Source organism: Pleurodeles waltl, chromosome 7, assembly GCF_031143425.1.
Source record: "Pleurodeles waltl isolate 20211129_DDA chromosome 7, aPleWal1.hap1.20221129, whole genome shotgun sequence".
Taxonomy (NCBI): Eukaryota; Metazoa; Chordata; class Amphibia; order Caudata; family Salamandridae; genus Pleurodeles; species Pleurodeles waltl.
In genome coordinates, this window is record NC_090446.1 from 773673342 (window position 1) to 773699015 (window position 25674).

At 42.4% G+C, this 25674-nt stretch overlaps 1 protein-coding gene across 3 annotated transcripts in view; it reads left to right on the top strand.

Annotated features, from left to right (window-relative positions):
- LOC138245566 (kelch-like protein 3) overlaps positions 1-25674 on the top strand; it is a 416865-nt gene that overhangs the window by 39584 nt on the left and 351607 nt on the right. For all 3 annotated transcript variants that reach the window (XM_069199266.1, XM_069199268.1, XM_069199267.1), the window contains exon 2: positions 8343-8459. In XM_069199266.1, the coding sequence (XP_069055367.1) occupies positions 8343-8459 (117 nt within the window). The remainder of the gene's footprint in view (positions 1-8342; positions 8460-25674) is intronic.

Genomic DNA, 25674 nt, shown 5'->3' on the forward strand with positions numbered 1-25674 from the left:
CACCCTGTGTCGCTCCTCTCTACTTAATGCCACTCTACTCAACACCTCTCTACTCTGACACTCCACTCCACTCCACTCTATGCAGCTCCCTCTACACCACTCCATGCCACTTTACTCCTCTGTACGCCACTGCACTCTGACACTCTACGCCCCTCTGCTCTACGACACCAGTCTACTTTCTCCCACTCCACTCTATCCCACCCCATGGTACAACATGGCACTGCACTCTACAACACTCTACTCTGACACTGTACTTCTCTCCACTCTATACCACATAATTCTATGACGCTCTATTCCAGTGTATGCCACTTGGCGCCACTCCACTCCATGCCACTCCAGTCTATGCCACTCCACCCCACTCTGTCCCACTCCACTTTATAACACCACACTCTACTCCACCCCACTCTATGGCACTCAGCACCACTTTACGACATTTTACACCACTCCTCTCCGTTCCATTCACCTCTGCTCCATGCCACTGGGCTTCACCCTACTCCACTGTGACACTGCTCCATTCTGTGCTGCTCGACACCAGGTCACGTAAGTGGAGGACCTAGCAGCGGAGCGCAAAGCGTGCGAAGAGCATGCTGCCGTGCGGCGCTGCAACAAAGTGGCCAAATGCTGCTGCTAGACCCCACTTGGCCCCACTTATCACTACCTGATGTGCAGTTGATGCTGAGCCGTGCTGAAACCAAGCAGCGAGGGGGAGTCCCAAGTAGCTCTTTGCAGCATTAGTGAGCATTGGAGGGTACTTACATGGAGGCTGGGCCCTCAGCAGTAGGGGAGTGCATGGAGCGCACCACTGTTTTATCCTGTGGGAGTATCCAGAGCCTGGGTGCATTGTGGCAGAGAAATGGGTGGTCAAGGGGTCAATCGAGCTAGGTCTTCTTGCAAAGGTAAGACCTATTGGCTTTGCCAGTGCTTGGTAAGTGAATATACATGCATACTCCAGCATGCTCATCATAGGTGCCTTCAAATGCGGTGACCAAAGAACGACACAACGCAAGGAGCAAACACATGACGGCACTAAATAAGCAGCCAAGAAGCTCTACTTCATTTTTGTTTTGTGGTTGGCAGTCAGGCCTTTCAACTTAAAGGAGCTTTCCTGTCCGGGTATTATAATCTAATTATGTATTGCTTTGTTCGTACTTTAGCTCTTGGGCCAATTATTTTACGTATTTCCCTCTTTTGAAGAAAACACGTCCTTAGGACTGTTACTGTCTACTAATATTTAATGCCAAGCATGAACCACAAGCCCTAAAGTTCAACACTGACATAAAGGCTAAGGCCCTCAGCCGCCCGCCAAGATTGGACTGCCGGACGGCTGCCAATGCGGCCGCACTCCCGTCGCGGCCATCAGGAGATCCCCGTTGGGCCGGCGGGCGGAAACCTGGTTTCCGCCCACCGGTCCAGCGGGGATCTCGGCCGCAACACAGGAGCCGGCGGTGTTGCGGCCGTGCGACGGGTGCAGTTGCACCCGTTGCGCTTTTCACTGTCTGCTGTGCAGACAGTGAAAAGCTGCACGGGCCGTGGCAGGGGGCCCCGCGACTCCCCGTACCGCCAGCCTTTTCCTGGCGGTTCAAACCGCCAGAAAAAGGCTGGCGGTAGGGGGACTCGTAATACCCTGGGCAGCGCTGCTAGCAGCGCTGCCCTGGTGGATTATATCTGCCGGGGCCAATGTGACGGGAAACCGCCAGTCCCAGCGGTGTGAGCGCCGCGGTTGTAATACTGTGGAATTCACCGCCAGCTTGCAGTTGGTGAAATCCGCCACAACAACCCTGGCGGTCTTAGACCGCCAGGGTTGTAATGACCCCCTAAATGTATAACACATGGTCAGAATGTAGTTGATGTGTAATTTATTCACCCCAGTAAAACATATTTGCAAGGAAAAACCCAATTTGATTGTACTTGAAATGTCAAACATAACCAAGTGGCCACAGAGAAACAAAACAGTATGATCAATGAGGAACCTAAAAACCTAGATTACCTTCTGTCTGTATGGGCGTAGAAAAGACTGACCACTTGAGTAATTATCACTGGTCGAGTGTGTGTTTCCTTGAATTGAAAGCCTGCTATACTGGTATACAGAGTGTATACAAAAGGTATACAAAATCTTGCATGTTATACACTCAGTTTCGATTCTTGCCTCAAGATCGAGGTACTGATGTGATAAATAGTTTGGATATATGAAGATAACACTTAAAACAGAGAATTGAACACCCTTATTGAGATTATGTATCGAACTACTGTAATCAGGAAGTCATTCTTGCCATCCATGAGCAACATTACCAGCATTTGCACAATTATCCTGATGTCTTCTGCTATAGAAGTTTTTTTTTTTTTATCAAAAGATGTGAAGTTGAAAATTAACTGATTCATCAAGTAGTCATTTTGTAACATGCAAAGTGGAGCAGATGAAGAGCTGTCAATCAGTCAGTCAATCAATCTGATATTTTTAGAGTGCGCTACTCACCCATATGGTCTCACGGCACTGAGGGTTATGTCCTCTGGGTTCAGCCGAAGAGCCAGGTCTTGAGGTCCTTCCTGATTTGAGGTACCGAGGGCGACTGTCTGAGGTGAATAGGTAAGGTGTTCCAACCTTTTGCTGCCAAGTAGGTGAAAGATCTACCTCCAGTCGAGGACTTCTTTATGCGTGATACGTTAGCGAGCGATTGCTGGTATGAGCAGAGAGGTCTTGAAGGGGAATACCGAGTAATGCAGTGGTTGAGACAGCTGGGTCCGGTGTAGTGGAGGGCTCTGTAGGCGTGTACGAGGAGTTTGAAGTTGTTCCTCTTCTTGACGGTGAGCCAGTGGAGGCCGTTCAGGTGTTCTGTGATGTGTTCTTAACGAGGGATGTTCAGGGTGAGTCTGGCAGCGGCATTCTGAATTTGTTGCAGCTTGCTCAGGTTCTTCATGAGGTTCAGGCATAGAGAGCGTTTCTGTAGGCAAGTCTGCTCATGATTAGGGCGTGTGTCGCGTTTTTTTGGCAATTGGTTGGTATCCATCTAAAAATATTCTGTAGGAGTTGAGGGTGTGGAAGCAGGTGGATGTGACGGAGTTGACCTGTCTGGTCATGGTGAGCGCTGAGTCGAGGCTGACATAAGGATTTGTGCATGGTCTGTGGGGTGGAGGGCCTACCAAGTGTTGAGGGCCACTAAGAGTCGTCCCAGGCTGAGGAGGAAGGTCCCAGGATGAGGATCTCGATCTTGTTGGAGTTCATCTTGAGGCAGCCCTCCTTCATCCAGGTGGCGCCTGCTTCCATCCTATCTCTGAAATTCTTCTTGGCTGTTGAGGGGTTCTTGGTCAGTGGGACGATCAGCTGCGTGTCATCAGCGTAGGAGACAATGTTAATACCATAGCTCCTGACAATAGGGGCAAGCGGGGTCATGTAGATGTTGGACAGCGTGGGCTCAACGAGGGTCCTTGGGGTACTCCACAGCTGATATCCATAGGTTTTGACAGGTGTGGCGGGAGCCTGACTTTTTGTGTTCTGCCTGTCAGGAAGGAGTGTATCTATCAAAGGGCCTTGCCGCGTTTGCCTGCTGTGTGGAGCCTGGTGCATAGAGTGCGGTGGGACTCTCTATCGAAGGCGGCTGAAAGATCTAGTAGGATGAGGGCTGATGTTTGGCTGTGGTCAAGGAGGGAGCGGATATCATCTGTGGCAGTGAGCAGGGCGGTTTTGGTGCTGTGATTAGTTCTGAATCCTGATTGGGAGATGTCCAGGGTGTTGTTGTCCTCGATGTGTTGGTGGAGCTGAATGTTAATTGCTTTCTCAGCGACCTTAGCAGGGAAGGGCAGCAGCGAGATGGGGCAGTAGTTCTTGAGATCCGTTGGGTCGGCTTTGAGTTTCTTTAGAAGTGGGCAGATCTCCGCATGCTTCCAGTCCTCTGTAAAGGTTGCTGACTTTAGGGAGCAGTTGATGGTCTTGCAGAGTTTGGGCGCAATCAAGGTGCCTGCCGTGTTGAAGATATGGAAGGGCAGGGATCAGTAGGGGCCCTGGAGTGGATGTTGCTCATGATGGAGTGATTCTTGTCTGTCGTGAGGAGGGGTCTGGGCGTGCAGGAGTGATGGGGGTTCGGTGGATCCTGACAGGGGCACTTTTGGTGAGTTTAGAGAGTCTTAGGGTCCAAAGCTGTTGTATATGTCTTTGATTTTCCGATGGAAGAAGGTGGCTTGTCTGTCCCAGAGAACCCGGAAATGGAGGGATGTTAGTAGTCTCAGCTTGTGGTTTGGTGAATTGTTTGATGATGTTGAAGAGGTGAGTGAGATAATAAAGAGGGAAGGTTGTGTTAGCTGAGATTACGCTTGTGCAGGGCATTCACATGAGTCAAATAGAAATATTTTGTCTTTGAGAAATGGTGTTTCTGTGACTTTTGCCCTCCAGTTCTTACTGAGTCTTAGGAAAGGGTTGAGTTTGGCCTTGTGTGGGTATCATCAACATTCTGATTAGTACATAATTACTGGTTGTTAAAACTGAGGCCAAGCACTCCCTGCAGATCTTGAGTAGTGTAAGCTAGACAATATCAAGACCACGAGTGTCCCACCCACTAACATGGACAAAGTGCACATCAAGGTATTCTGGTTCACTGTAAGCAAGGCAGCCAAGAGGTGAAGAAGATCTAGCAGGCAATGTTCATCCAGGGTATGAGGAGCATCATTCACTACTGGAAACGGATCTGTCTCCGAGTTGTCTCAAGGTTGGAATCCTGATTCATGTGCAGTTAGTAGGGTAGCATTTGCAGTGTGTTTGAGGATTTGCTATACATTATTCTGTACATCCATCTACTACTTATTCATTACTGCCAGCCAGATCAGTCCTTCATACTTATTTACAAGGGATGCCACATAATACATTTCTTTTTGTTATTTAAGAATTCCTTCTACAGATAGCAGCAAACCCCTTTGATTCATTGAGCTGTCTGATTAGGCCTACCGTTATTGGACAATTACAGTTCATTGAGCCCCAGTTTTAATGGCAGACCTGTAACTTATATGTGTTTCCATTATAACTCAACCAGTGCCTGAAGGACCCATGAATACAAGAAAATTGTTGTTTTTCTTACTTTCTTTATTCCCATATTTTCTTTTCAATTATCTCTTGTCAGCACTAAAGGGAACCTCTATTATCCTTTTAATATATAGGGACATTTCATATTTTATTTAAAATTTGATGAGGAAGTAACTGACAAAACTGCATTGTGGAATTTAGTATGTTCCTACGCTAAATGCTCAAGAGTTGACCAGTTCACTGGACAATTTTGAAAGTATCAAAAGGACGGCAACTTATCCTTCTCCCAAGAGAACTATGAAGGGTTGTCCACCTATGTAAGTTTCCACAAGAGTGAATATGAAATATGTATCTCCCTTTAACATGGTCTTAGTCCAAGAAGCTTAATAAAGTGTATCCGTAAGGGGAGACAGAGGTTGGGTTGCTAAACTCAGAGTAGGTACTCAGGCTTTCTATATGAGACAAGGTGCTATCTTTAGGTCTGCTGTTACTGGTCAATCCAGTAAAGGTGACAGATTTTGAGGAAACTTTGTTTTTTCAGTTGCCGTTTGTATAAGCCAGACCATATGGGACTGCAAAAATAAATGGTGCTGCTAGCATCACATGCGTTATTGAATCATGGAGATTGAGCGTACCTCAGTGAAGTGAGGTTGAATGGAATCCTTGCAGCTGGCATTGTACAAGATATTGTGATTATCCACTACCAGAATTTTCACTTGGTAGATCCTCCTACTAATGGATGTTGCAAAATTTGGAAAATTGACTAGAATCTACACCAATGAGCTGCTTAATCCAGTATTGACATGATTTAGAGACCAATAAGGAACAACAGTGGATACAACTTCTAGACTTTCATAGCGTCCTCCTATTTATTGACTTACACGCCACCAATACTACATCATGACTAGATGAATTATGAGCGACTGTATCTCATTTGGCACGAGGTACCTTTATATATTGACCTGTTGCTTCTTCACCGTCTTTCTCACGAGGGACTCATAAGGGACTGAATTTAGGCACTCTGAATCAGGGTTACATTACTGCAGCATACATATCTTGCTTTATATTTAACCATACCAAACGTGGATCTTTGATTTGTAGTCCATATATTAATCTTATGTTTTTGATAGTAAGAACTGTGCATTTCTGTGCTGCTTTTGGGTACAGTGGGGTGGAAAGTAGTGATACCCTTTAGCACCTACACCATTCAGTTGCTGCCTTCTTGTGACATGTTGTGCACAATGAAAGACTAGAAAGGGAATCCTCTGCACAACACACTGTGGCAAGGCCTATGGCTCTCATAGCAAACTCCGCTGTATGATAATTTCTTTAAAAAATAATTGTTTTGTTATTTTGGGTGATAATAAATAGGAAATAATTGTCACCCAAGTGCCTGTTTCTGGAAATAAATATGTGATTAATGAGGTATATTCCACTACTGTGTGCTTAAGAAATAGGCAATCCTAGAGCATTGCAATCATGAATAACATAAAAGCAGGAGCTGGAATACTAGTATTATTATTCATGTAAGTTTGACTATCAGCCGTCTAGCATCATGAACTTGTATGGGCCAGACCATAATCTCCTTAACTTGCATTGTTGACATATTTATTTAAGGGAGAGGTGTTTCTGCAAAAATGCTTCTGCAGCTGCATAGTCGCAAGGCTTGCAGAGTCCCGTGGCTTTGTGTTTGTAGGCTCTGAGATATCAAAGATGTTGACTAGATTGGAGACAAACTGCTGAGATTTTGCTAGAAAAGATGAAATGTGATTGGCTTATAGTAAAATGTTTGTTCAGGGTGACAAAAGTCATTTTGTGGTTTATCATTTGGAAAAGACGTGTTATAGGTTTGAATTTTTCTTGAAGAGCAGCATATTTTAAAATGGTTGCATTGACGAGAAGCTTGGAAGGGTCCTGTTCCTACATAGTAAAATGGAGTTGGCGGTATTAACACAATCCAACAAGATATCAACAGTACTGACTATTTCTTACATATCCAGCATACTCAAACATAATGTACAGCATATCCTTGTGTATATAAATATTTATAATTTCACTGTGTGTATGTATGGAGATGTGTATTTATTTGTAGACATATGAACAATAACTATAGTTTTTAAAATATGTAGATATTATTTAGGCCTGCTTAACAAATGAATATATTGCTTATTTTTATATATATATATATAATTCTATGTTTAACATATATACGTTATATGATTAGATGTTTATGGGTCCCTGTTTTATTTGTCTACCAAATATAAAATAAAAATAGTTCTGAAAATACACAAATAAATTACCTTAAAGTACAGCAACACTTGAAAGTCTGAGTTTATAAAATACAACTTAAAATCTCAATATATTATCTTCTTTATACATTTATACCCTCTCTATGTACTTATGTATCTGTATATTTATTACTTTACTTCTACTGTAGAAGAGAAAAATAAACGTTGACTCTCTCCAAAGCACTACTTTGCCTCACCCTACACCTCTCTCAGTATATCCTCTACCTCCACGCTCTGACTCACCCCAAACCTCGTTCTACTACTATGATCTCCAAAATAACCCTTTCTAGACTCTTTCCTCCTCTATCCCTCCTTGGATCATCCCATAACTCATATTATTACTATGATCTCCCAAACAGCCCTTTCAAAATTGTTCCTTCACATATCCCTCCTTTAACTCATTCCAAAGCTCATTTTACCTCTGTAATCTCTCTAATTCATTTCTAGAAACTTTTACCCCCTCCATTGCTCCCTTTACTCATCCCAAACCTCATCTTTCTATTATGATCTCCCAAAAAACACGTTCTAAACTCTTCCCTCTTCTATCCCTCCATTATCCTATTCAATCCAACTAACCGACTCCATGTCCACCGCTCAAACTAATTTTCCATATACTAACCACCACAAGTCCTTTTGGGTTCCGGAGTAGCATGCAACTCAACAAAAAGCATTTTGACGTTTTGTCATCGGTAGTACACACTATATAAATACAATTACAATTAATAGAAATTGAACATTTTAATAGCTGTTTTATTAACATACATTAAATCCTTAAAATATGGTCCTATATCTCTGTAACAGCCTATACATTATGTATTTATTCAATGATCAACATCCTGTAGTACTTTGTGTTTGATTTTAATTCTAAGAACCATTAATTTAAAGAAATATATTTAAGAAGCAGGGATAAGACTTACACATTCGTTGTAAGCAGACTGTCTTTAAATGGCGACGTTTGTTTTTGTGCCTGGCCAAATTCTTAAAGTCAAGTTGTGTGATGTATTTGCGGCAATTTTATAGTAAGTTTTTCTGCTTCACATTTTCAGTTCCAAAAATTCACGATCGCCCACAGAACCAGAAGATGAAGAGAAGAACCAGCGAACAATCACGGTTAATGCTTGCCACCTGGGAAAGGCTTTCAAGGTCATGAACGAACTGAGGAGGTACTTTACAAACGATGCTTATTCACTTTTTAAAAGCAGTCAAGATACCACTGAAAAACATAGACCCTCTCTAGCTCCCATGTTCTTCAGTATATGCATTTTAAACTTAACAATCAAAGGCCATTTGCCTGTTTTAGGTACAGCGAGAATGCCAACAATTACTTTTTTATAGGCGAGCACAAAGTTCTCCGTCCATTCTGTAATATCTCTTTGGGCTTCAAACCGAGCCCATGCCACGTCAGTCACTTGCATTGCTTCGTTGACTTGCCTTTCAAAATCCACTTGCTTTCATTTGTGAAAGGCATGCATACGTCACACCTTTTCCGGTGTTTAGCCCATCTACACAGCACCGGTAAAGTACCAAAAACATACGAGGCGCGATGTTTTCAGACTGGAGCCGGACTACTTTATCTGTTTATTTTACACGCAGCAATATCGCGCAACATTTTACATGGCGCGATCGCCCTGCGGTTTTTTGTTTTTTTTTGCTTTACAACGCTAATAGCTCTAACTCGAACAAATGCGAGACCTGTTGCATTGAAAATGCTTGTTTTATTGTGCAGTGTGTAATAGGCGGTTTTGAGTTAAGTGATACCGAACGTTTTCTAAATGACAGTTTTTTTAGTTGTATGCAGTGCTTTAAATGGGCCGGTACTCTCCGGTACTGAGTACCGGCACTTTTTTATTTTGAGAGGGAGAGTACCGGCACATCTCAAGAAAAACGTGATACTTTCAATTGGAGAGTGCGGCACTTCTCGGAAACAAGCAGGTACTCTGGCACAGAGTACCTGCACTTTCATTTCTCCATTTCAAGCACTGGTTGTTTGTTACTCAACAATATTTTAAAAGAAGAAAATCGTTTACGATGATAAACCATCACACTGCTTTGCTTTCAAGGTTACATAAACCACAAAATATGTATCTGGTGAGTTATACATTAACATTCGGGTTTCTTTGATGTATGTTACACATTAAAAAGAGGATTGCCATTTGCTTAAATACGTCATATTACGGTGAATGTTTTTTTTCCACATTAGTTGTAATAATATATAGCTTTTGTGAAGTAGGTGCGTTCATTCATATTTATACACAGCGATTGAAAAGACAAGTGAACAAAACTTCTTGACTTCTTTCTTGCCAGAACTTTGCACATTTTTAAAATACATAACTGACTTATCTGTAAATAGTATTTTTTTCACAATTTCCATTAAGCTTCTATATTTTCTCATGTTTGTGCGGCCTATGTTCTTAATTGTTTCACGCCTTCACACGTCTTTAATTAAAAAAATATCCAAATGGAGAACACAAGCGACCTATAACCTTCCCACATTAGAATATTGAGTCATCATTACAGCAAAGATCATGCGGAAAAAACTGGTAAGATAGGTCTAAATCATTTTTTGCAAATCAAGCATCATTTGCTACTGCAGGTATCCGCGACCTTCTAACAAATAAACCTCATTTGCATCGCTTGCGCCTCGTGGAAATCTTTGACACTGTTAGCCTGTAGTACAAGCTACTGGGAGAGGTCCCTGTGGAAGAGACAGAATACTGCTAGAAAGGCTCAGTGGATGATACAGGGATTTTGGTGATAGTAAGTCTGAGGCCCTATTGAAGCAAATTTCCCTTCCTGATAACGTCTATACTTGTTTTGTTTAGATTTTCAGATAATGTTAATGTTCAGTCCCTGATGTGTTGGTGTGTTTTGGCTGGCGTGCACCTTATTTTCCCAACATGCTTACAGTTACTTTGTAGTTCTCAGTGATTATTGGTAAAATGATGCTTTTTGGAATCAGATTCTTATACAGTAGGATTATAATTTTAACCAATGCTTGTTTCCTGTTCACACACCAATAGATGCACCTCCCGCCTCCCTCTGGAGATTCCTTTAATTGAAATATGCTCCTGCTCTCAAGCACACTCCAGACAAGCTCCAGCAAAACACAGAATTTCTGTGTGCAGTAACACATTACATCCACCATATCCTTTCACACGTGGACATGTTATCACATTTAAAATACTACGAATTCACTTCACTTAACGTGCCCACTATGCCCTGTAAAGGCAGATGTTCTCTGTTAAGTGTCACATTAGTTTTGTTTTGTCACTGATGACCGGGAATAGCACAGCTTGAGGTCTGTGCTGTAGAGAGAGTTTTGCCTGTCATCACACCCCTGACCCCCCTCCCCCCCCCCAAACCAAAATTTGCAGAACTCTCTAAAAGTTTATTTAAACTTGTGGCTTTGTGGCAGGGAAGTAGTGCCACCACATAACTAAACTGATCCCCTCATTTAGAGAAGATGAGAAAAATTGTGTTTCTGTTTTGAAACAGCTTATCATAATCCAATATTATCACAAATATAGCTTTAAATGGGAAGTAACCTTTGCGTTGACAGCTTGAATTTGGGCCAGTAACCTCCCATGCTTTTCTGAGTGATATATTTGTTGGTGTGGGTAACTGACTTTCTCAGTCTTGCAGACAAATCAAGGAGCATGCAAAGCACACCAAAACCACCATAGTCAGCTAAGGATGTCTACCAAAGCACAGACCATTTTTTTGGGACCACACCTGTGGTGTATACAACATTAAAATTGAATTGCTTCAAGTTGTAGGCCAACATTATTGTCAACAGCTGATTCAAATCAATGTATCATAAACAAATCTCAACATTTTTCAAGTAGTATTTTTGCAAAAATAGGGAGATTTTTGCAAAGTTAGGTAAGATTCTCAGGACGAAATGTGGGAAAAGAGGAAAGTGGGACGCCATAATGAGCAGACTTGTGCTTGCTATTGTTTTACATACATTTTCCCCACTACATAATGACCACAAGATGGGGAAATTACGCTATAGTGGGTGTACTAGTTTGAATAGAAAAAGTGACTTTCAGCTCAAATCAGACAGAATATTTTGCCGAAATGTATTCTCCACACTTGTAAATGTATACGTTTTATTGTTTGATTATTTTAAATTACAGTCACTTAAAGCCTAATAATTATATTAGTGATACCATTTATAAAACCATAAGTTAATACACAATGATATGAACAAATATCCAACATTACTATAAAGAGGCAGTGATTAATTTCTAGAGATTCAACCCATACATTATGTGTATAATTAAAAAAAGTGATTCGTCAAAAGTGCAATGTGCTTACTAACGAACAAGAAAATTGAGCATTGCTTTAACAACGAGATTAATATGGATATGTAAATAGTTGATCAGATTTGCTGCAACTTTTACAATCAAGTAATTTCATAAGGAAAGCAAAGAGTCTTAAATCCTCTAAATCAGTGGTTCCCAACCTGTGGTCCGGGACCCCTGGGGGTCCGCGAAGCCTACTCAGGGGGTCCCCCAACTGCTTAGAAAATTAAATATTATTAGCAGATTAGGTTCCCAGCTTTCAGCAATTCCTCATTAGGGGGTCCCCGGATTCCAATAAAGATTCAGTGGGGGTCCCCAGGATCCAGTAATGATAAATTGGGGGTCCACAGAAGTCAAAAGGTTGGGAACCACTGCTCTAAATTACAGCTGTACATTTCCTATCAGCAAAACGTGCAAATCATTTAATGAGTCTAGTTTTTCCAATTGATTCTCTCATGTATAGAACATTGCTGAGGACAATGATAGTATGACCAAATAATCTTTTCCCATAATTTCAACCTTTCTAATCCAGTATACCAAAATAATTCTCAAAGATGCATTATGCATGCATGCAAGCAAGTAATCTCAACATTGCCTGACAACAGAATCCTACTGATAGCATTTCATGTAATTAAGTCGTCTCACAAGGCCATAAACTATACATCTATTAGCTTACATCAACATTACTTAGCAGTAGGGTATGTGCAAAACATTCACAAAACATGTGCCAACATGCTTAAGTGCATACTGTTGAATGATTCAAACGATTCACTTTGTTCAACCTTAGAATGACACAATAACTCAACAAAAATACTATAGCTTAATATTCGCCACCTAGTGAAGACATTTAGGCCCTCATTACAACTTTGGGGGGTGGCAACCGCCGCCCGCCAAGTTGTAACTGCTGCCTGTTGGCGGTACAACCTCCAGAACAGCCCTTTAACCGCCACGGTTGTAATGAGGCCCTGAGTACCGAAAACTGCTCTGAATTATCCGTATAATTAATTATTAGCTGACAAAACCAGTATAAGTATCAGTGATGCAGACAACTAATGTATTTGTGCACAACTACCGAAACCCACATTCCGAAAAGCCTTTGTTCTCCATGGATCAAAATGAGTATGCTACAAAACCACTGGGTCTGACAGCCACTTGTAATAGCACTGTCTGTTGTAATTACCAAACTAAGTTTAGTATAATGCTTAAATCTTTTAATTTGCTATTAAGCTCAAAAGCAATACGCATAGCAGTATGATGTAAGTTTTCTCCAATCACTGCTGCCTAGGAAAGGATGCTTCAAACTTCATTAGGAGCATTTATTCTCAGCTTTGGTTAACCTCTTTCCAGTTAGACTTCAGGCTACTATTCTGGAATACTAACTTGGTGGAAGCAATGTGCTAACCATAGACTCGGTAGAATGCAGGTATATTGAGTGATTACTCTAAGCTTTCTACACCCTCTGGGTACAGGACAAGGCACTGAGATTTTTAAACATTTTGAAGAGTAGCCGCTCTCCATTTGATGAAAAACGAGCTTTGCTAACTATTTCTGTGTTTGGCCCACTGATTGTCACTCACGATCGCTACCCATTGTTGACAATGTCACATACCAGCGAAGAAAGTAAAAAAAATAAACTCAGCAACGTTTGTAGCCAACTCAAAACACCTCTAATTCATTTAGACCCAAATAGTATGAAATTAGGAAGTACTACTTACCTCACCCTTCACCATCGTCCCTACATCCTCCCACCTCATGTTCCCTTCAGAGACACAAGACTTGAATCTGTGGATATTCCTACTAGCCAAGATGCTAAATGTCGGTTCATCACAGATAGCTACCTCTCACTCTACACTGTAAGTCTTCTGACAATGAAGATAACAAAAATATCAACTGCACAAAATACAGAACAGATCAATAAGGAGGTAGACTAGCTGCAATGTAAAACTCATCCGTAAACCTAACAAAGCGTCCAAACATAGGCCCTTATTATGTACACTATACAGAGATCATTATTTAAACTTCAGTCAAACTCCCACAAAACATATCATATTCTTTCCTTATACTTTTGCTATACCCTCATCACCAAATACACCCTAACAACGTCCAAGCTACTACTACTGTAAGCTTCTATATTACAAGCAAGCTCTGACTGAAGACCGACAGCAATAGCCTGTATGAATGAATTAAATACTCTCAAAGCTTATATAAGTCACAATCACTGTCCCACAAATCATCAATCACCCTAATGTGTAGCACAATGTTGAAATTAAAACTCAGAATGGTTTTCGCCTAGACAAGCCATAAAGTCTTTCTTTTAGTAATCAATCCATAAATGTGACCACCAAAGCACAGTATTTTGATGTCAACCACTTGGCTAGATTGCAAGGGGAGCTCTCTTACAAATTCAGTCTGAGAATCCGCAGCTCTAAAATGCACCACATATCCCTCTCCTATATAAGCACTTTTTCAAACCTCCAGCCAGGAGGAATTGTACTTCTCAGACGAATGTGCATGATCAGTGAAAAACTCAATTTAGGGGAGCGGTTGTAAAGTGCATCCATTCTATTGAAGCAACACTAAGGTGTATTTTTACCATAATACTTGACCCCTCTTCTAAGGTAGTGCAGTTCTCTAAAATCACCAGAGCCCCCTGTGAGGTGCTGAACCAGCCTGATACCAGGGTCATCTGTGGGGTTATGTCCAGACTTAAAACTTTAACTCACATTGAGGTGCCCAGTGGGTAACCAGAGATATCAATTATGTTAAGTCACTTAAGTGTGAAAAGTAAGTAAGCTTTATACACTCAATAGTGTTGGTGCCACAAGCCATTCAAGAATAGTGACAAAAAGCCTAAGTATCAGCATCGCCCAGAACACAAGTATTATGAATGTTAAGCAAAAGATTATTTCTCCCAATGGATTAAAGGCAAAGAGTTCTATAATATGGACATAAGGTGCCCCCTGTCAACAGCAGTGTCTGACCTCGCTTCTAGCGACCTCTGCGGGTTATTCTATTTTTATTTAGATATTTGACCAAGCCCTGCCATACTTGTAACCATAAGTTATGCAGGGTCCGGTTAAGAGCTGACAACAGAAACCACAATGTGATTGTGGTCAGCAAGAATTAAGTAAATGGAGCAATACAAAACAGCACACCATACATTTGTTTCACATAGGTTACACACATTACATTACACATTTATGTCAAGTGCAGAAACTGGATTTGGAACCCAGGTCTCTGGGCTACTAGGCAAATAGCTTGACGACTAGATCATATCTCCTCCCATTTGGCTATTGACCTCTCTCTGATCTCTTTTGAAGTTGTTTTGCAGTAGTACCATAATTGCTCAATGCAGCATGAGGGAATCACTATCTTGAGGTCTTCTAATAAAAGGAACAATATAACAAGCTCACCTTCTGTGTTTACAGGGTTTATAACTCAGGGATACCTCAGCTTTGCACCCATGAAGGTTACAAAGAGGATAGTTAAACGGCTGAAGAATGTGAAGATTCAATAAATATTGTCTCCTGTTGTTGCAGGACCCATTCTTGTTTAAACCTTGCTGTCCCCCTTTCAAGAATGTAAATAGCATTTAAAGCAGCAAGGAAAATGTCTCATGTGCAGTGCAACAAATAAGCACCCACTCAGATCTCGCATTTGGTCAACCTCCCTGTACTGCTTGGATCTACACACATTTTGTCCTTTAGACATCAATTCTGCCAGCGGCACACCAAACCTCAGGACTCTAGTTGGTTGTTTAGATTTTGCACTCCTTCACTAGATTGTCAATTTCTTGAAGTACTACTTGGAAACCTGAACAAATTCACCCATAAGGACCAGATCCCTTGCCTTATTACTGGACTGCTGTGTAACATGTATCTGCACCAGTGCGATCTTGTCTGCTCACAGTTCACCATACACCGCATTCTGTACTGCCCTTCACTATATGCCGGTAATGCTTATTCGATTAATTCCAGCACTTATTCTGTTACAGATGCCCAGGCCTCACAGGAGGGTATGGAGTGAAATATCTTTTTTATACAATGTGCATGATATTGGGGGTGGGACTAACACCTGTAAATCCTTGTCCCTCAGAGCTCGGAATTCTTGCTTTTTATTCTTCCCTCACTTTTCTGTGAAAGATTTGTAATTGTATTCAGCACAATATGTACAAGATTGCCTAAGTTGTGTCAAAATATGTTCAATAAGAGGTTAGAAGCAAAATGCAGCCTGCTTGCAGAAGGCAATCTCCTGCCGTTTTAGCTTCCCTGCACAATGGCCACAAACCTGCTTCCTCAAATAAATCTCACAGTGGAAAATCCGGCAATTGTGACTATTTTGCGGGAAAGGTTCTTTCCCATTTATACCAGGCAGTTGCTGTATTGGCAGGAGGCAACAACATGAAAGGAAATGTCACAAAAGAATATTTTTAAAAACAGACGTTTCCTACCTATATCTATTTATTTAAAAAAATCATTTAGAAGTCTTATATACAGAGAACCAGTCGAAACTAGGTAAAATTGGTTTGCATGGGTTAATAAACCAGTAAACATGAAGAGGAACTTCAAGAAATGAATTTAGAAATCTTTTGAAAGGAGAGTGTACATTCAAGGCCTTGATAGGTGATGTGTAGTTGTAGTCTGTCTACAATAGGTCAATCGTGCAGTAAGCAAAAGAGCAATAGGATTCACAGGAACCTGTTGTCTGTTACAGGAGAAGTGTAGTGAAACCTAGTTTGTTTTAATGGGATAACGGAAGTTAGCTTAGCTTTCGCTTGCCGACTCGTGCCCCGTCACCTAGTGACTTTTAACCTACTTAGCTTGCTCTGTCTTAGACCATTTATTTAATTAAACCTTTTAAGATGGCTGCCGTGTTTATAGTTAGTCCCTTTTGTTTAGAGTTATGTTATCAGTGTCACCTCGCTAAGGCGTCATCTCATACAACAAAAACAAACAAGCTATAGGGACTCCCATTAGAAATTACTGTCCCAAGCATGCAGCGTTATCTATTGTTTTGAAACAACCTACGTCAGGGGTCCAAGTAGATCTGTATAAATACATCACACTTTAGACAGATAATCAGAGGGATTCCGACCAGATACCATCACTGCTGTAGATGCTGCACGTCGCCTTGATGCTGACCCGGACTTTGTGTTCTGCCGAAGTCTGAGTTCGAGACCTCATTCAAGGTAACCAGGGTTGGGGGCTCCTTCCAGGGACATGTCATTGGCAGATTAGGTTTAACATACCCAGCTCTCCTCTAGGTAGAAGGTTAGGCCTATTATGATAGGGTACACGGACATATGATATGCTTCATGTCTTCCTATGCTAATACAAGATAGTGGGGATCTTCATAATCATGACCCTCGTCTTTACAATTCTATCTCTTGTACTGTTCATTTTCCTAATCATTGCAGCCAATATGATTTACTGCGTTATGCTGAATAAAAACTATTGAGACATTACAGCATCTTTGTTATTGCCTGTGTTTGGTTGAGATATAATACATTTGTGAAAAAGGGGTAATCTCCGTTTAACCACGACATTCCCTGAGATGTCATACTTCTGAGTCCATTCATGAAGGCTGCCACAAATCACCTTTGACTGTTTGGGTTATTGGTGAGGTACTGCTAGTGAGCCGGAAGGGTTGGGACTAAAGTTGCGATTTGTTGTAGGACATGCAAAGTCACTTACAAACATAAGTACTGTCATCCCCAAACCAGCAGTCTTTCCCAGGGTAAGAGTCCAAACTACGACAGAAGTGGCATTAAAATATAAAGGAAAGATGTCACCTAATTTTTTTATAGCTCTTAAGGAATGTCAGAGTTCGAATTGAAGGGAATAGTGAGTTCTAAAATGTAAGTCTACTTCCTGGGAATGATTGTTTTCGTTCTTGAGTGCTGGAGTGTAGCAAGGTTACTTTAATTATTTTACACAGACATGTTATTTTAGCTGAGGCCTGCAGCTTTTGTCCCCTTTTACTCTGAGGCATGCATTTTTATTCCTTTATTGTTTTTTAGCAGAAGCCTTCTTACAGTGGAGATGTTTTTATTATTTTATCAGCTTGTCCTTTTACAAAGACTTATGCTATTCTTTTCTCTGCGTAAAATTTTTAAGTGCTTTATTCAAGGTTGTACATGATCAGTTGTAAATTATTGCTGGTAAAAAAGTGTTCATCATGTCCCCAAATCTTATCCACAGGAATTTACATGTTGTCATGTCAGGGCAGTTGTCTCAGAACACCAGATGTTTTATTATAAAACACCTCATTGCCCCCTACACTATAGAGGGGAATTCCATCCAGTTGCCATCATACACTGCACATCACCTTTTCAGTTTCTGATGAGAGCTGATACAGTCTCTCCCTCCATGTGGGAAAATTCGCAGTAAACCAGCAGACCTCTTCTTTACCTATAATCACAGGTATGGGAGATAGGGTTCTCCTGGGGAGCCTTATGGGCAGATTAAGGCTCACACTGCCATGCTCTTGTAGAGAATTTTATTAGTGCAGGTAGGGATTTTAGGATCATTATTGTGACAGTATATTGGAACTTTTCCTATGTTTCACTTTCTTTGTCACTGTCTTGCCTTTATTGTGTTTTATCATCCTTATAATCCCAATACATGACTTTTTACATAGAATGCATTTGATTCAATAAAACTTATTAGACCTCGTCCTGCTTCTGTTTTGTCTTTGTATGTTAGACACATATGACGGAGAGAAAGGAGTAAGATCTTTTTCACTACGATTTCCCTGAGAAATCTAACATCTCATAAAAAGGCCTGCCATTTACTCCGGAGTACTGGTGAGGTACTGCTAGCTGGCCAGAAGGGTTAGTCCGACAGCTGTCACACAGTGCAGAACAAGACTCAGTCCCCTGCGCTCAGTGCTGCTGCTGCCCAAATGCAGCAGTCTTGTTACTATAACCAGAGTCTTTACAACAGCGGTTTCTATAAACAGAGAGCCTCGTTATGAGTTTCGCCATCTGCCACACTCTTTGGGTCGGAAGACTGCCACTCTGGTCTACCGCCCGCTGGCCCTATTATGGGTTTCCTGCTGGGCCAGCGGGAAACTCACCACAACATTGATGCCAGCTCGTAAAGGGCAATGTTGAGGTGCACTGGGTGCAACAGCACCATTGTACTTTTCACTGCCGGTAAATCAGGCAGTAAAAAGCGTTACAGAGCTGTCCAAGGGGGCACCTGTACTGCCCATGCCAAATGCATGGGCAGTGCGGGGGCCTCAGACACCCCGTCTCCGCCAGCCTTTGCATGGACTCCAAGTTAACAATGAATGTTGTGGAAAAATTAGCAAGATCAAGCTTCATCACTATGAAAACTCTGCAACGCATCTTCCTCCCACCTCAGATTTCCTCACAAGGTACAGGCAACTATCTTCTTTGTTCTATCTAAACAGGATTACGCCAATGGCCTCGCAATGCAATGTGTGGCAATAAAGACTTTTATAAAATACTCAGAGTTCTGTATCCTGACATGCACAGAAGCTACCCATCTCATTTCTCAAGACTTTTGTGACAGACTATCAAATCATTACAAAACTAAAGTAGTCTTGTTGAATTATTTTTCTTAACCACCAAAAAAACAATGCCCCCCTACAAGTTTGGAACAAATCCTTCCAGGGAAAGACAGCCCCAACCACTACGCCTCCTCATAGAATTATCATTGACTGAATTTCAGGATCTTGTCAAAGCGAGCAAGCCAGTCAGTTTACCCTTCAACACTTGGCCACCTAAAATCTAAACAATCATGCTTCTATCCACTTCAGTGGACATCCCAGTCAGAACACTAATTAAATACTCATTAACAATAGGAGTTTCCCAGACGACTTAAAGGGCATACGTATGCCTGTTATTAAAAATAAAAGCATAAAAACTAACTTGGACAATCAAGACCCCTGACCACTACAGACCCATAGGAAAGATCATTCCTGGGCAAACTTATAGAAAGATCAGCCTTTGCCCAGAAGTCACAATTCACCGAAGACACTTGCTTACATAATTACTGACTAGTAAACATGATTCCATCCAGGAAAAGGCACTGAATCGGCTCTTATCACAATCTTGGATGACCTGAAAAATAGAGTAGACCAAAACAAGGTTGCTGCCCTTGTACCCTTGGACCTTATAGTCTCCTTTGACTCAGTGGATCGTGACGCACTTATCTAAAGACTTGAGGATGCTGGAATAGAGGGCACATCTCTCACTTTGATCACATCTCACGTACACAATAGAAAAAATATTTTACATACTCCCCCATTCTCTTCTAAACCATACAGCATCAAAGCGGGAGTCCCTCAAGGCTAATCATCTCACCCATGCTTTTCAACATCTACGTGAAATCATTACTATATCTGAGCAATGGTTTTGACTTCACCTGGTGTAACTACGTATATGATACACAGATACTTCTGAAATTGGAAACACAGAGGACATTGGAACATCAAAAATCTTCAGTTATGTCTGGGCCGTTGATAATAGATAACATAGCGCCACCTCCAACTGAATGCGTCCAAAACCAAAATACTCACCGGCGGTGACAAGAAAACCAGTGACCCTCTCTGGCCTGGCCTGACCTGACAAACTAGGACCCCCGCCAAAAATATTTTTTGAGGGAAGAAACCTCAGATGGTGCCAAGCTGTCAATGAATGCACATTTGGATAAAGTAGTAACATCCAGCTGTCTAACAATTAAAACACTGCTATGCATTTTACTACACCTAGAATTTCCAAACAAGGGTCAAGCTACCGTCTCTCTTGTCCTATCAAAATTGGATTACGCTAATAATCAATATCATGGCTCACCTTTGTCAACTATGTGAAGAATTCAAAGGGCTGCTGCCAGACTTCTCCTACATGTAAAACCACAAGCCCTCATATCCCTTAACTGGAGGGCCCTGCACTGGTTACCAGTTGCTAGAAGATCCACCATCAAGCAACTTTGTATCACACAAAAAAGCAGTACATGGCAACGGACCACTCTTTATCAGGAAGAAAAAAAACAAATACAACAAAAGAGCCTATGCTCGAGAATTCCTTTCAGCCTTAAAATTGCCATATACAAGAAAAAATAGTTAAGTTTTCTGTTCAAGCAGCCAACCTGGGGATCTCTATACCCACAAACATAAGACCCACTGACAACCATCTTGGCTTCAGAGGAGCTGGCGCTTCCCCTCACTCCCATGTACTCGCAACACAGGCGTGCCAAAGGCAAGCCTGTCTGCACCCGGACTGCACACAGCACCAGGAATCCTGGCCCAACACACTCCCACAGGTACTTCGCCACAGAGCTCTGTGCCCTGTACCTGGCACGCAACAACAACAACTGCTTCCTCCCATCACCACACTCCAAAGCGGGACCTTTCACCTGCATCCACTGCCGCTTCTCCGCCACCTCATCACCACCTCTTTAAACTATGCCAACCCCAAATGCCGACACCCCACCGTATCAACTCAACTGCCTCCTGATCAATGCCAGATCACTCTGTAACACCGAAATCTGGGACCGCATCAAAACCATCGCCCCCAACATGACCTTCATCACAGAGACCTGGCTCACCCCCACTTCTGCCCCAGACATCACCACAGCAACCACAAGATGAAACACTGAGACTGCACCAACAGACACGGAGGAGGCATCTCCAACGACAACATCACGTGGACTATGGAACACATGAATTTCCAGCTCTTCCCTGATGCCACAACCACCATCAAAGGCTCCCTCGCACACAGACCGCCAGGACCACGAACCAGCCTCAGTAATACCATTGCCGAATTCATCACCCCACTCGCCATCAGATCTGATCACCGCACCTTCTTGGGAGGCCTCAACTTACTCCTGGACCACTCCACCAACACCACTGACCTCCTGGAAAGACTAGACAACATCAAACTCAAATTGTCACTTACTCTACATACAGAGCTGGGCACATGCTAGACCCCATCTTCACGTCCAGCAACGGAATCAGATACAGCCACACCTCAGAACTCACCTGGATGGACCACCATCGTACACTTCACCCTCTCTGGTCCACCATACGCAGCCCCAACCTACACAGTGCTCTGTACCACAGCTGGGCAAAGGTAACTCACCAGCAATGGACCGACACCCTCAGCACCGCTCAGCCCAACATCACCAATAACCTAACCAGATAGAAGAGAATTTCAACGCCTGGATCACCAGCGCTGCCAACCAAGTCACCCCCACCAAACCAGCCACAGCACACGTACCCACCAAACGAGTCAGCTGGTACACGCCAGAACTCAGCACATCAAAGCACATGTGTAAACAACTGGAAAGAAGAACACCACCAACTGAGCCGCCTACATATCAGCCCTGAACAAACACCACCGCCAGCTCAAAGCCGCAAAAAAGGAGGCCCTTACACGCTAGATCGAAACCAGCACCAACCAAATCAAGGAACTTTTCACCATCGTCAGAGAGTTCACCTGCACTCGATTTCCCCCCCCCTCACAAGAACTTTGCGACTCCCTCATAGACCACTTTTGTAACAAGATAGCAACCTTTTACAGAGATTTCGATCCCCAAACCTCCATCTTCTTCTGCAATCCAACAACCACCCACTCACCCCATGGGAACAACTGAGCACACCAACAGCTATGACCCTGAAGTAACTCCATTGACTCAAGAGCACCAACCGACCTATGCCCCCATCTATTCTTCAACCTTGGTAGCAACAAAATTAGCTACCAGCTCACCACCATCATCAGCGCATCCATAACTACAGCCACCCTTCCCGACTCATGGAATCACTCGGAGATCGGACCCCTCCTCAAGAAACCTTCAGCAGACCCCAGAAAACTCCAGAACTACTGTCCCATCTCCCTCCTCCCATTCCCCACCAAATTCCTGGAAAAGGCCATCAACCTCCAACTCGCATATCATCTGGAAAGGAAGAAACTATTGCACTGAGACAGGCCTGATCACAGCAACAGACAACATCCAAGCCCTACTTGGCAGAGGAGAATCAACTGCCCTCATCCTCCTTGATTCCTCTGCAGCTTTTGACGCTGTCTCCCTCCACACACTCACTGACTACACCAGATTGGAATCACAATCAGTGCACGCAGATGGATGGCATCTTTCCTCACAGGATGCCTTCACCCCGCAACCCAAGCACACCATCTGCAGAGTACCCCAAGGTTCATCCCTCAGTCTCACCCTCTTCAACAGCTACATGACACCACTCGCAGACATTGTCAGATTGCATGACATCAACATCATCTCCTATGTGGGTGACACTCAGCTAGTCCTATCACTCTCAGCAAACCCCAGCCTAACAAAGACCAACTTCCACAACCACATGTATAACGTCACCACGTGGATGAAAGAAAACTGCCTCAAACTCACACTGACAAAACGGAAGTTCTGATCTTCAGCAGACACACTGCCCTTTGGAACAACTTCTTGTGCCCGGTGGAGCTCGGACCTACCCCCATGAAATGTCCGGTCTACACCGTTCCCTCAGCCTGCTTCCACACGATCCACATGCTCCTCAAAATCTTCAGATGGCCCATCAGCACAAGGAAAACAGGGACGCAGGCCCTCAGCACCAGCCGGAGCGACTACAGCAATGCACTCTACGCCGGCACTACCACCAAACTCATGCAAAGACTACAGGTAATTCAGAATGTGGCAACCATAGTGATCCTCAACCTGCTCAAGAGGACACACATCACCCAACACCTAAAAGAACTCCACTGGCACCCCATCAAGAAGAGATGCCATTTCAAGCTCCTGACCCATGCCTACAAAGCCCTCTACAACCAATGATCACACTACATGAACCATCGCCTGACCTTCCACTAGCTGACCAGAAACCTCCACTCTGCACACCTCGTCCTCGCTCAGACAACACGCATTTGCAGCAGCTGCGCCAGAGGAGTCTTCTTATCCTATCTCACTGCCAAAGCCTGGGACACCCTCCCACTCCACCTTCGCTAAACCACTTCAGGTAGGGACTCGAGACCTGGCTCTTCAAATGATACCTGCAGCACAGAGCCTAGAAAACCCCCAGGGTGATTAGATGCACTACACAAATACTACTTGATTGATTGGTAGTGTTTATTTTCTTCCTGATGAAGAGTGGTATTTTGCGATGTATTGCAACAGTGTACTCAGACATGACAGGTTATGCTTCTCGCAGCATGCAGATGAGTTTGTTGTTATACATGTGTCATTGTACATTGACCTATGCTTTCTGTGATAAGCAGATATATTTGTATCAGGGAGAGAAATGTATACGAGAACACCAGATACATATGTATATCAGGCGATGTAAATATTGCTGCTTCTATGTACATGGGTATTGACATAGATGGGAGTACTTTAGCCAGTAAACCTTCACTGCGTCATGTGTATGTATATGTACGTATAAGTTAACTTCATTTTTTTTATTTTTTTTTAAACCTACCCCTGTCAACCTTTATCCCATCCCTCCTCTCTGACTGATTCCAACCTTTGCTGACCACTACATTCTTCTCAAACTTATGCTTCCTATTTTGCCAGTTCACACTTCTAACAGGCACACATGACAGCTACTTACAAAAAACGTACTATTTCCCCTTTTCAAATACATTCCAATCATTCTATCCCTACTCAAACTCTACTAAACACACCAGGAATCAAAAGCACAAACTGAACGCAACTAATGCACCAGGAAAAAAAGAAAACACTACTGCTCTACTAACTATTAAACTCTGATGTTGGTTCCGGAGTAGCATGCTTTTTGCAGGAAAGAGCTTCAATGCCTCATCAGGGATTTTAAACGCTGTATATATACAACTTTAAATGATGTGCTATAAAATATTACCATGATCAATTGCATAATTAAGGAAACGTTTGGATAATAGTATATAAAATCCTAACCCTAGGCAAGAAATTTGGAAATGCCCCAGGTATCTACTGATCACAAGTTCTTTGTTAACTTAGAGTATTTAATAGAAACACTTACATAGATTTCGACTTGTGTGGCGCGCTTCATAACAGTTCAGACATTTGCATTTATTCTCCTAATAAAATGTATAAACGAACACTGTCCACTTGTCCACACTGAAAGACTGAAAACAAATGCACAAACAAAACCTGTACCTCTGGAAAGACCACAGTCTTTGCCATAGATATCAAAGATTCTTCATTCCGCTGTGTGCAACGAGGTAAACCTAAAACAGATCTGACCTGGTACCCAGCTTAAACCTCTTTACATCGCACTCACTTTAAAATATTAGGCTTTTCCCAAATCCACCCTATCTAACAAGGCAGCAGTCAAGACTCTGACTCGATGACCAAACAGTGGCCGAACTGAGAACTGACATCCTCTCAAAATACTAATACCGCAAACAAATTTCATGGTTGATTTCAGACTGCTCAACATATGTCAGCTTCCTACTACAGCAGGCAGAACTCTGGCCTGTTCAAAGCAGCTCACACTAACATTCTAGGACTCCCTCTGGGTGGACCCGTATGCCATATGGCTACGATGTACCCTGCAAGTAGATAAAATGAATAAAAAGTGCTTTTCTACTTTCAAATATGGTTAAGAACCGAAAATGTTCAGAGGAGAAAGAAAATATCAATTCACTAAGGAATTAACCACTAATAAGATTTTTAAAATAGGCCAGATAAATGTTCAATAGAAAGTACACATATAACCATAGTCAATGAAAAATATGTAAATTGTACTTATAAGCGAATGAAGTGCATTAACCAGTCATGTCTGTGTGTCTTCATTTGGTTACTTCAGAGACATTTAATCACTGAAGTAAAAGTCAACTTCTGTTATTTTTACGGATCATTGGAGTGCAACGAGTGGAGTACAACTTTAATCACTGTTTTTAGCCACATCTCCTTGATGCCTGAAATGGAAGAAAAAAAATCTCAGTTGTAGGTGATTGTCAAGAGTTGCGTTTTTAGTGTAAAATGCTCAGCTCCCAGGTTTGGGTTCAAGGCATTCCACGGCCTACCACCTCGGATTTCCTGAACCCGGCCTCTTTGTTTAAGCCATTTTTTTTAGGGTCGAGCCTGCGAGTGCATGC